General features: G+C 42.5%; 1 protein-coding gene across 1 annotated transcript in view; it reads right to left on the reverse strand.

Annotated features, from left to right (window-relative positions):
• The window catches only part of LOC308280682 (WD repeat- and FYVE domain-containing protein 4-like), a gene marked incomplete at both ends in the record, with an annotated part of 99086 nt that overhangs the window by 42374 nt on the left and 43089 nt on the right, over positions 1 to 13623 (reverse strand). Inside the window, 3 exons of the mRNA XM_080755005.1 lie at positions 4289 to 4390; positions 6356 to 6486; positions 8476 to 8609. Coding sequence (XP_080611131.1) covers positions 4289 to 4390; positions 6356 to 6486; positions 8476 to 8609 — 367 coding nt within the window. The remainder of the gene's footprint in view (positions 1 to 4288; positions 4391 to 6355; positions 6487 to 8475; positions 8610 to 13623) is intronic.

Below are 13623 nucleotides of genomic sequence, written 5' to 3' on the forward strand. Positions count from 1 at the left end.
AATGCGTAGGGGCAAGTCGCCTGGTTTGGATGGGATACCCCCTGAACTTTATGCCATCTTTTGGGAAGATCTAGGTCAGCTGATGCTAGACATGTTTCGATATGCAATTGAAAGTGGCTCTTTCTCCAGGGATGTGAATGTAGCTATTATATCATTATTGTTGAAGAAGAACAAGGATCCCACAGATTGCGCAAGCTATAGACCGCTTTCACTTTTGAATTCTGATCTAAAAGTTTTTGCTAAGGTGCTTGCGCGTCGCTTGCAGGGTTTTATGACCACCTTAGTACACTGTGATCAGACAGGTTTCATAGGAACTAGACTAGCCTCTGATAATGCTAGACGACTATTGCATATCATCGATAGGGCGAAGGAGCTGAGGACCCCCGCCGCAGTGTTGTCGCTCGATGCGTTGAAGGCATTTGATCGTCTGGAATGGTCTTACCTGTGGGCTGTACTAGATAAAATGGGATTTGGTGCTTCATTCATACATTTTGTTAAAATACTTTATTCTAATCCGTCAGCGATGGTCCTAACCGGTAAGATCTGTTCGCCGCTATTCACGATTGGCAGATCTTCGAGGCAGGGTTGTCCCCTTAGTCCTCTCCTTTTCGCACTTTCACTCGAACCCTTGGCTCAGACAGTGCGTCAGTCTGCAGATATTACTCCTGTTTCGATTAACAACACACAGCATCGCATTTCCCTATATGCTGACGATATTCTACTGTTCATTGAGAATGCACCACAGTCAATTACTCATGTCCTTCAAATCTTTGATCAGTTCAGTTCCATTTCCGGCTACAAAATTAATTGGACGAAGTCAGCCCTTCTACCTCTAAATGATCAGATGAGATCTGCTATCCTGCCGCCCATAATCCCAGTAGTAAGCCAATTCAAATATCTTGGCATAGATATTTTCCCCTCTCTTCAGGCTATTGTTAAGAACAACTATGGTGACACTCTAAATAAGATTTGTCTTGATTTAGATAGATGGTCATCTTTGCCCAACTCTCTCCAAGCTCGAGTTTCAATCATAAAGATGAATGTTCTTCCTAGGGTTAACTTTGTAAGCTCTATGCTCCCTTTGCCACCACCGCCGCAATACTGGAATAAGCTTCACTCTTCGATATCTAAGTTTGTGTGGAAAGGGAAACGCCCACGTCTTAAACTTTCTCTATTACAGCGTGCTAGAGATGATGGCGGCCTTTCATTGCCCAACTTTAAATTTTATTATTGGGCCTTCACGCTCCGCCCCCTTTTAAATTGGTTTAACCCAGCAAATAAGGTTTCTTGGAGAGAGCTTGAGGAGAGTTTAGTGCAGCCTGTTGAATTGAGAGATCTTATCTATTCAAACATAACTACACATCAATGCAAAGTTCGCTTTGGACCTATCATTTCTCATTTAGTGGCAGTATGGAGAGCAGCTGAAAAGATGTGTAAGATTGATTGTAAATGGAACTTATTTTCCCCAGTGTTCAATAATCAAAGACTTTTAATCGAGGATCGCCCCATTCGCTTTCCAAGGTGGAGGGCTAAGGGGATTCGTACATTAGGGGACTTATTTGATAGAAATGGTTTACGACCTTTTCGAGATTTGTGTGACATCTTCAATCTGCCTGGAAATACCCTTTTTTTCTACTTCCAACTGAGATTGTCCATGAGGACCTATGGGGTCCCATGGCAAGCTCCCCTTAGATTGCACCCCTTCCATGAGTTTATCTGTGATGGTAACAGAACAAGAGGTTTGGTTTCCACCCTCTATGGTTTTTTATTAGACTGTAGTTATGGGCCCCTATCTGTTGATACTGTTTGGAGGAATGATGTACCAAATTTGGACCCTGACTTTTGTTGGGACACAGTGTGGTCTAACATTAGGCTATCTTCTAGAAATCCAGACCATCAACAAATTCATTTAAATTTTGTTCATCGGACTTATTTAACTCCCCGCAGACTATGTGCTATGAGGATTTTGAATAATCCCAACTGCACTCTCTGCGCCTCAAATAGTATTGGTACCTTCCTTCACATGGTTTGGGAATGCCCAAATGTGTCGTCATTCTGGAATATGGTTGCCTCAAAACTTTCAACTATTTTTAGTATTAATATCATATCTTCTCCTTCTTTATTTTTATTAAATGACGTCTCACAGTTGCAACTAAACAATATACGCAAGCGCATCTTCTTTGCTGGATTAACGGCGGCGAAGAAGATGGTAGCTACGCGGTGGAAACCTCCTCATACGTTAACGTTTCGCCAGTGGGCCTTAACCTTTCTAGATATAGTATATTTAGAGCAGTCGATAGCAAGGTTACACGGAGCAAAAGAAGAAAACATTAATATGTGGTCGGACATTGCAGATAAGCTTAAGGCTATGATTCAAGAAATCACTATATAGTGGTAACAGCCTAGCACAGGCATGCACTATTGTACATTCCGTGTTGGTCCGGGGAAAGGGGGTGGGTGGGTTTTCTTTTCCTTTTCTTGTTTTGCTATTGTTTGTGTTTGTCTGTTAATTGCATTTTTCTTTTGATTAATGTTTTACTTTTTCTTGTTCTATTCATATGTATGTCTCTAATTTTATGTTATGGAAAATAAAAATAATTGATAACAAAAAAAAAAAACTGTTGCTCTTTAAATTGAAACATATTCCTCGATATGTGGATGCAATATTTGGCAAAAGCGAGCAGGCGACACTGAAAAAATGCGAGCAAATGCACATGAAGATTCGAGAGGTTGCAATCTGACATCTGTACGTGTAGAGAGTGTTTTTTTTTTCCAGATTCCATTATACACGTGTGCGCTCTGCCCATTCACGCACACATTTACTTTTACGACCTCAACTGCCTTTCTACGCGCTCGCAAATCCTCATTTTTACATGCTCGCGAGCTTGAAGACCGGAATTTGCAGTTGCAGAAAGAAAAGCGTGCGAGTGTTTGAGTTTTTTTTACTTTTCACGTTCAGATTCCATCATACAAGTCTGCAAATTCAGAGGTACGACTGCACAACTCTTAATATACAACTGCTCAACATCAGAAATCTCCTCTCACGAATAAGTTACAATAATAACTCCATAATTTAGACCTTGCTTACACTGGACACTGAATGTACTGTCACTTTAAGACTTTGTGGACAGAAAGCTCTAGCTGTTCTGTAGAAGCTTTCTCTCAGTTCTTTGGTCAAGACTGTGAAACCTTTGGTGCTCCATTCCTCACACACACATTACTAACTATTATTTGTCACAGTCTGGACTTTGAGGCGCTGCCTTTGCATTTGAGTTTGGACTTTTGGCCTTGCTGCCTTTCCGGTATCTACTCTTGTATCTTGTTTCACTGTTGTGCTTTGGTGTTGCCCTTTATTTTGTAGTTTTGTACCCAGTGTTTCCTGTCTGCCCCTGTAGTTTGTATCCTGTCTTGTCTCGCCTACTGTTGATTAGTTATGTTCTCCTCCTGTGTCTTGTTGTGCCCCAGCCAATCCCTGTGTTGATTGTATGTTTGTTTTCACCTGTGTCTAGTTAATCTTGTGTATTTATACTCCCCTGTCTGTTTAGTTCTTTGTCGGATTATTGTTGTATGTCACCAGTGTTCTGTTTGTTCCTGCTTCCTGAGTTTTTGTAATAAACACTGTTGCACTTGAACTTACTGCCTCCGCCTGCCTGTCTGCATTTGGGTCCTAAACCGTCTGCCTTTGCACAGCGTGACAAATAGAACATAATAAGAGTCTGACCCCAGCTATATGCACTTGGTCTGACTCTTCTCATTTCTTTGTGTCATCACTTCCAATTTCACTTGTTTAATCTGTATCCTGACTGAGTTCTTTATCCTGATTGGATAAAAATTGGTATCCCGACCAGAAAATGCATTTTCTGTTTAAGAAAGAGCTGGAGAGACATGGAGACCCCCGTCCTGTTACTGAACAAACACTATATAGCAATGAGTACTAGGAATATATAGTTATTTAACACCTATTTTAACCAAAGAAAATCCCTTACCCTACCTTTAAACAAACTACTAAAAAGAATCGGCCTAGGGTTCCATGCCTCTTTAACCACTTAAACCCCAGCATCCGTATTGTAGGGAAAGCTTTTGCTGGGAAAATTGCTATTATGAGCAAAAAGCCTTCCCCACAATAACAGAAAAGTGAAAAGACACTAACTAGTAGTATAGAGCCCTGAGGAGGAACCACAGTCAACCATATAGAGTTTAAGAAAGTAGTAATGTGTGTGTGTGTGTGTGTGTGTGTGTGTGTGTGTGTGTGTGTGTGTGTGTGTGTGTGTGTGTGTAGTCTGTGTACCTGTGTTTCTGATGGACCTCAGGGGCAGGGCTGCCACCACTTTGAGCATACAGGTGGTGAAGGCTCTCTCACTGGCCTCCACGCATGACTGCTCCTGGGGACCTGCAGCACACCGGCACAACCACACCAAATCAATCAGCTCACTGGTATGATCTAGTCCATACATGGGCAACTGGCGGCCCGGGGGCCACATGCGGCCCCCACCTCCACTCAATGCGGCCCGCAGGTTACTATCGGAATACTGATATATTATTAGTAGCTTAATGACTAGTATTAAAATGTTATTGTATTTTTGATGTCCAATTTATTTGTATTTAAGTTCATAAAATTAACATATGAACATATGAATGCATTTGAAATTTAAAAATAAAATAATAAAAAAATAGTTACTTTTCATGATTCCAATTAAAAATTAGCAAAAATAGCCGATCTACAAGCTCAAAACGCGTCGCACTGCAATGCCTTTTGAGCTATTTTTGCTATGTGTATGCAATGCATTGTGGCCCTCTGGAGTGAGTGGTAAAATGTAGTGGCTCTATCCATCTAGCCTGATTTCAGACTCTGCGCTGGAGCTTAAGAGTCTGAGCCTGAGCCATTGTGTTGAGATTTCAAAGGGGAGGGGATTTAACATTTGAAATTCCCAATCACAAGCGATCTGGTGGGAGGGTTGTGTTTGACTTTTGCACACAAAACAATCCCTCCTCCCCCTCCCCTCAATGACATGCACCCAACAGTGTCTTTGATGTTTCACTGATTAGAGAGAATCACTAACGAGCTACTCGACACTTGTATGGCTCAATCAATGCCTGCAGTTCGGAGTCCTTCTGAAGTTCAAAGGGAGCAATTAAGAACTCTGGTGAGCCACGCAGCCACCCCTCCCTCCACTGTTTCTGTAGATTTTTTTCCGTCTTGCTTTGAATTCATTGGTCGGTTCGCCAAGATACGGCTTTGAACCGAATCAAGAGACTCGTCATATGACATATCCAGACCAAGAGATGCAGTTCACTCAGAGAGTGGGCGGGTCTATTGGCTGGAGCCAGGCTACTATCCATCATCAAAGTTGCCCACCCCTGATCTAGTCAGTACAACTATGTGCACATGGGAAAAAAGCTTCTCATTCTGCTGCTCTGCCACCAAAATGTGTAATGCTCTGACAGCATCCATTAAACTAAAGCATGTGTAACACTGGTTCTGGTGTCCCCAGGACCCCACTTTGAGAACAAATTAATGAACATCTCAGCTTAACAAAAAGGCCTCATACAGGGCGTGTGATATTTATTAAGCGATAACAATGAGAGGGGCTGATTGCGATGCTGAGGTGTCTGTACCGCTGAGCTGCGGCTGCAAACCAAGATGGAGTGCCGTTTTGATCAGCACAGCCCCCAGCGTTTTATTGCGTTTACGGGACAGCGGTGTGACGCCGCTAAGCGTTTCAAAGTGAGAGTTTTGAAAATAAAAAGAGACTTCCACAACTCAAGATGGTTGTCATGATTGATTGAACGTGCTGGTTGTCGTGATTGATTGAACGTGCTGCGAGATTACAGGTTTTATTGCTAATGACTTTCAACCAGACGTCCATACTTTGCGCGGTGCCATTTTAGACCAGGAGTTTTTTTTAAAAACTAAACATAAAAAAACAAAAAAAACAAAAAAACAATTAGCATAAATAGCAGTTCTACAAGACACAATGTGTATCACTAAGATGCGTTGTGAGCTTGAAGATCTGCTATTTGCCATAAGACAAAAATATATAGTACTTAAGAACACCAAAAAAGAACTGCTACTTTAATGGATGTAGGCTGCAAGAAGGAATGTCCAAGTAGGTTACATTGATACTGTGCAGATCTGATAAAATTCCTAGGGCAGGAAAACAGTGTTGTGATGAAAAAGTACATACAACGGTCCCACCCTATATAAACTTTTTGCCATCTTTACCAGGCTTTTCTCTTGTGAGATAAAAGGCTGGGAACGAAGTTAGTGCATACGCTGAGTGGTCAAATACTATTTGTCTGATCACATTGAGAGACAGAAACGAGTATACTGCATGAGGACTATTTGGATGAGTACCTGTTCTAGATGCAGGGACCACTCCAGCCTTGCGGAGGATGTTGGCTCTCCTTCGGAGTTCCCCCAAGAGGAGCTCCAGAAGACCTCCGTCGCTCAGCACTTCTGCTACCAGGCCACTACGCACAGTCATCCTAGAGAGCAGAGAGGAATGGAGAGTCTGTGGCCACGGCTATACGAATATGGATCTATTTCGGATCGCACATATAGAAAAATATCCAGGTCCACACGAGTCAATAATAATATCTAGCTCCCATGATCAGCTCCAAAAAGCATGCCAGGCCAGTAGGTTGGCGCGGTGGCAGTAAGCGATTAGTAATACCATAGCAATGCGTGCCTACTCCGTTTTTCATGCCTACACGGATCCACTGAATCGGATATTTTTGTAAATCTTCACTTTTATCCGCTCAGAATAAATATCCTGTTTAGCGGCTGAAATCTCCGTCTTCGTGTGGCTGCAAGCCCCAATCTCACAACAAAAGGTGCGAAAAAGATACATATTCGTGTAGCCATGGTCTAAGTGGTCCCACTACTGACATATTATGCTTACCTAGTAGTGGTCAGCTTAAGACTGTCTATTACATAATTCATGGGTTGCATTTGTGGTCCTAAACGGCCAAGTTGAGGACCAACACAGGTGTTTCAATTTGTCCGATTAGCATAGAACTAATGTTGTAACCTACGCCAATCAGAACACCTAGCCATAAATTATAACTACCAAGAGATGTCGCTAATATTCGGACGTTATGTCTCTCCTGGAGTTATAAGGCAGAGTCATATGGCTCTCGCTGGTTGAGCCCCAACGTCCACATTCGGCTCAAAACATGTACAAATCAATAAGTTGCTCACCGCATCGTCGAAACAGCTTTATATCTACCGGTGAGCCCACTCGTTGGCATGTGTTAGTCCATATGTTTCTAATAAATTAATGTTTACTCAAACTTCTCAGAGTGTCATCGCTTTCCTTGTTTTTGAACTGCTTGGGTAAAAATGGCCGAACATATCACGTGACGTTGATCGCCGTTGCGATTCGCTCATACTAGGACATGACGTTTTTGTATGCGGAAGTATTCCAACGTTCTGTAGTTCTGAAGCGTTCTGAAGGCGGAAGCCTTCCGACGAGGAAACGGGAGTTTCGGAGAAGTTTGAGTAAACATTATATTTATTAGAAACATATGGACTAACACATGCCAACGAGTGGGCTCACCGGTAGATATAAAGCTGTTTCGACGATGCGGTGAGCAACTTAATATTGATTTGTACATGTTTTGAGCCGAATGTGGACGTTGGGGCTCAACCAGCGAGAGCCATATGACTCTGCCTTATAACTCCAGGAGAGACATAACGTCCGAATATTAGCGACATCTCCTGGTAGTTATAATTTATGGCTACAGAACACCTGTGTTGGTCCTCAACATGGCTGGTGTAGGACAATGCAACCCATGAATCGCAATTGTTTTCCATAAACGTCGTAATCGTTTCCATGTTGAGAAAGCCTCATACATTTTGGTGAGCTTGTAGATCGGCTATTTCCACAATTTTGTAACAGATTTTGAGTATAAAATATGAAATATGGCGTATATCTTGACCATGATATCAAACATATAATTTTCCAAAAATCTGTCTGTCTGAAACAGCGTTTCTCCTCAGTGGCTGGAGCAATTGATCTGAAATCGCATCACCATTAGCATATGAACACACCTAACATAACTGTGAAGCCCGGGGGGGACTGGCCCTGTTACAGATGTTGTCCAAAAATCATGCAGATGGGTACACAGTATCTCTGTAGCCATTAAACGAAACGGGTATTTCTTACATTGACGCTCCTACATATTATCATGTAAGCACCAGTTAAAGTTACTTTCCATCCCTCATATACTGTGTGCACAGTGCACACCCCATAACCCACACACTGCACATCATTTCAGAGCTCATATCTTTGAACGGGTAAGGGCTAGTATTATATATTTATGTTTTTTGTCATATCTGCCACAGTGTGAGGCCTAAAAGTGACACAATGAAATTGTTGATTGCAATTATTTGTGTGACAATGAATGGTCAAGTAAAATGTAATTAATAATGGTGACAGCCCAAGGTCAGCTGCAGCCAAGCCGTCTACTCACCTGTGGTAACAGCTGAGGGCCGTCACTCCAAACTCCGCCCCGCCACCAGCTAGTGTCTCAGCCAATCCTTGCTTCAGCACACTCTGCACTGCACGCAAGGTCTCGTGGGGGATGTAGTTCAACTGGAATACCACCTGTGTGTGGGGGAAACCAAGATTTATTAGACATTTTGATATCCCACAACCTAATTAGAATCGCCCCAAAAAATAATGTGTATGCTGGTTGGTCCGACCGTCCATCTGTAACTCCACGCTCAATTGTCTAAAAAACACAATACAAAAATCAATAACGCATGTACCTTGCCCAACATCAACTTTATCACCTTCAGATGTGTCTCTACTTCTCATAATCCCCAAATGTTTAAAATATTTTCCCAAATTTTGGCCTGTAGGCGGCTGTCACAGTCTGTCTGCTTCACACCAAGGGGCTGTAGGCTAGTAGCAGTGATTCCCAACCCTTATAGTTTCCTCCCTACAGTTTGACATGCATTTAGGCCTTTTTAATGGCATTTCTATCGATCTCTAGATTGTAAAATCAATGTTAATTTGTGTACAAATGGAACCAAATGGACACGCCAGGGCCCATTTGTCTCTGTGTAGCCTACACTCTCTGAGTTACAGACCCTTATGGGTCCATTTGGTTCCAACTATCATTGATTGATTGATTGATTGATTGATTGATTGATTGAGGATTTATTAGAGGTTTGCATAGGAAAAGGTACATGACAGTACAGTTCACTGCATGGTACAAGGTCAACTAAAAGAATAGACACCACAAAAAAAAGTCTTATCGGCTTGTCTAAGTTAAAGGGATATAGTGGGGCGGTTAACCAAACCAATTGTGCATTTTATGATAGAAGCATGAAACTTTCTACAGTGTTTCTATATACTATGAAGTTTATTTTCAGACGTGGAACCACTTCTGAATTGACCTCTGCGGCCCCCGAAATCCAAGATGTCCGTCCAAAAAAGTGTTTTTACCTTTATAACTCCAAATGCATTGATTTTAAGACCCATAAATGTATTAAAGTTGAATATAAAATCAGGCATTGTGGACATTTTGGTACCAGGTACGTGTCTGTATCCATTTCAGTTCTTGAGATACAGCATATAGGTACACCTGAGTCTGTAAAAGTACCTCTATGTTGTATCTCAAAAACTGTAATAGATACAGACATATACTTGGTACCAAGATATCCGCAATGCCCAACTTTATATTCAACTATGTTTATGGGTCTTAAAACCAATGCTTTTGGAGTTATAAAGGAAAAAACACATTTTTGGACGGACATCTTGGATTTTGGGGGCCGCCATCTTTGATTTTCACGTGGCTCGGCTTCTTAAATCAAAGAGTGGCCTCCAAAGATGATGTGTACCAATTTTCACGCTTGTATCACCGAGTGAACGATTGCTCTTATTATTTCCTGTACTATGAGGCAAGACTCCTGATCAAGATCTAATTCTTCATTGTCAGTTTCTTCATTGTCAAATTAGTTTTTGTAACAAGCTGCACAGGCACATCCATATGCTCCACTTCAGTAAAGCCCTCTTTTATGACAGAGACAATGCCCTATACTGCACTGGTTTACACTTGCCTGTAAATGGAAACCAGTGCACAAACTGTTCCAAGCATCTGGCCTGAAGAGGTTCTTAAGTTTAAAGCTGGGGGACCAACCTGCCTTCTACCATGTGCCAGCCACAATTCATTGGTGAGGGCTTTGGATACCCTTGTTGATTGCGACCGTAGGTCGCATTTACTATCAAAAGCTCCAGGGGCTGTCTGTCAGTCCGTCAGTCCGTCAGTCAGTCAGTCACACTTTTGCCCTGCTCATATCTCCACAACCGTTGCCCCGATCCATGCCAAAATTTCCACACAAACTCCTTGCCTGCCAAACTACAACCTCCAAGGATCCCCGGAGTTCCAGGGACCCCCAGGTCCCTGGGGGACCCCCAGGTGTAAAAACATTACCACATACACGTCACACTTTCCCCCTACTCATATCTCGGCCACCGTTGCCCCGATCCATGCCAAAATTTTCACACAAACTCCTTGACTGCCAAACTACAACCTCCAAGGACCCCCGGAGTTCCAGGGACCCCCAGGTCCCTGGGGGACCCCCAGGTGTAAAAAAAATTACCAAATGTGCAAAAATGACCAAATGACCACCCCCACGGGGCTGCTCACGGGGAATTCCCGGGGTACACCCACTCCTGGTACTCCAGAACGGATGCAAAAGTGGTGGCGCCCCCAGTGGAGGACCCCCTCCACTGCAGCTCACATAAAATGCCCTAACTCGGCCTAGGAGCGTCCGGGAGAGCCGGGGCCGGTACCTATTCGTCCGCCAAGGCAACGCGGAGACCCCACCCCTCATTTCTCACATGGCCCTCTTCTAGCGAGACCTACGGTCGCTTATCTCCCGATTAGGGAGTCTTACTGGTAGTGGGTCCTCATGATGTGCAGAGTCAGGGCATCACTTGTTGGCGGCAGTGTATCAATATTGGCTTTCAGTTTTCAAAACAGGCCACAGAAACTGCATGAATTGATTTGCTGTTGATTTGGGGTCATAGAGTGTGCATACAAACTGCCAATGAGATAGTAGCTGTAGTGCTGTACTTGGTACTTCATCCTCACCAAAGTTATGGAGAAGTTGAGGGCTGGAACAATTTCCAGGCTTTCTTTTTTCCTATAGTGAACTGGCAGTGAGAGCACTCTGCACTGTAGAGGCTTGAAAATGTTTTTGAAGAGGCTGTCATGGAAGTCTTTCGTGGAAGTCTTTATACTTTGTGATCAGTTGGTTCCCAACAAATTAAATGATAATTTTCTTGCCAGACTGCAGCATTTCCAAGGTCCTTCAGTGTATCTTCTGAATCAACATCACCAGTTATCAGAGACACTAGATCATAAACATTCTCCTATTGGAAGATGTGATATCTTTTGATTCTTGGTGTCTTCATCATCATGTGTCAGTCCAAAACATGATCTGGTATCCTCTGCCAAGGTTCCACAAACACCTTCATTGTAGGTGATGGACCAACGGTTTACAACTGTCTCATGTCTGTGATCATAAGCAGCAAACCAGGGCATCATGCTCTTGAAATAATATTCACCATTATATTATTCTTGCCAGCATCAACTAATATTAGCTTTATACCTGCATTTTCATTACATTACCACATTAGCGGTACATTTACATTATGCAACTTTGCTCAACATTATTGCTGCAAATTTTAAATAAATGGTCAGTACTGATTTGTGAGAATACAACCAGGAGGTGTTATCTTAGGTCAAGTCAATATCAGCTTTGGCCCCCTGACAACCAGGTATGACTGCACACACAGAATCAGCCATATCCTCCATCACACCCAAAGACAATTATATTCATTATCACTTTTGCCAGCATCAACTAATATTTGCTTTGCTACTTGCATTTTCATTTCACTACCACATTAGCAGTAATACGTTTGGAAATTCACTCAACATTATAGCAGCTAAATCTGATTTTACCACTTTTAAGTATACAGTGAGGATCCACTATCAACAAGGGTATCCAAAGCCCTCATTAATGAATTGTGGCTGGCACATGGTAGAAGGCAGGTTGGTCCCCCAGCTTTAAACTGAAGAACCTTTTCAGGCCAGATGCTTGGAACAGTTTGTGCACTGCTTTCCACTTACAGGCAAGTGTAAACCAGTGCAGTATAGGGCATTGTCTCTGTCATAAAAGAGGGCTTTACTGAAGTGGAGCATATGGATGTGCCTGTGCAGCTTGGTACAAAAACTAATTTGACAATGAAGAAACTGACAATGAAGAATTAGATCTTGATCAGGAGTCTTGCCTCATAGTACAGGAAATAATAAGAGCAATCGTTCACTCGGTGATACAAGCGTGAAAATTGGTACACATCATCTTTGGAGGCCACTTTTTGATTTAAGAAGCCGAGCCACGTGAAAATCAAAGATGGCGGCCCACGAAATCCAAGATGTCCGTCCAAAAAAGTGTTCTTTCCTTTATAACTCCAAAAGCATTGGTTTTTAAAAAAACATATTATAGGTGAATATAAAGTTGGGCATTGCGGATATCTTGGTACCAAGTATATGTCTGTATCTATTACAGTTTTTGAGATACAACATAGAGGTACTTTTACAGACTCAGGTGTACCTATATGCTGTATCTCAAGAACTGAAATGGATACAGACACGTACCTGGTACCAAAATGTCCGCAATGCCTGATTTTATATTCAACTTTAATACATTTATGGGTCTTAAAATCAATGCATTTGGAGTTATAAAGGTAAAAACACTTTTTTGGACGGACATCTTGGATTTCGGGGGCCGCAGAGGTCAATTCAGAAGTGGTTCCACGTCTGAAAATAAACTTCATAGTATATAGAAACACTGTAGAAAGTTTCATGCTTCTATCATAAAATGCACAATACCTTCCATATAATGAGCTTAACAGCCCCACTAATAACATCAGGGATCTTCATATATGGGCATAAAAGGGATTCTGTTAGTGCAGTACCCCTAACATCACAGTGATGTCAGAGCGTGATGTCAGAAAAAGAGACACGATGTGCCGTATTGATGATGTCACTCTTGCCCAAATATGGAGGGCCGGCAGCCTGCGCACATCAGTGTTGTCAGGCATGCATGGCAACCGTTTGTGTTGTGAGTGAAGTCAGACCAGAGCTCTGCTCAGCATGTATAATATTTGGAAAATAGACCAGAAGATGACCATGCAGTGTTCTTACTCAGTGCCGTGAGAGAAGGAGAAATACATTGTCCATTACCCAACAGAGCCTAAAACTCTGTCCCTATCACAGGCCATGGATAGATGCAGATTTGATGATGAACCGCAACTCCAGGAAGGAGTGAGCTCTCAATCTTCCCAGACTACGGTCTGCTGTTCTGATTGTACATGCTTCCGATCTCAATCGAGCCATGCCGACCTCTGCTGCCAAATGCCCATAAATGGACAGATCCCCTCAGAATCCTTGCAGCAAATCACCAGAATTGTAACAAGCAAGGAGCAAGGAGACACAGACGATTACAGTCAAAGGTTTACCAAGACTTTAACTCAACCAGGAGAAGTAAAGACACATCAGCTTACTTATACACGGAGGAAAACTCACATCTGTAAACAGTGTGAC

This window comes from Nannobrachium achirus (genome assembly GCF_963921795.1).
Source record: "Nannobrachium achirus genome assembly, contig: SCAFFOLD_247, whole genome shotgun sequence".
In the NCBI taxonomy this organism is placed as follows: domain Eukaryota; kingdom Metazoa; phylum Chordata; class Actinopteri; order Myctophiformes; family Myctophidae; genus Nannobrachium; species Nannobrachium achirus.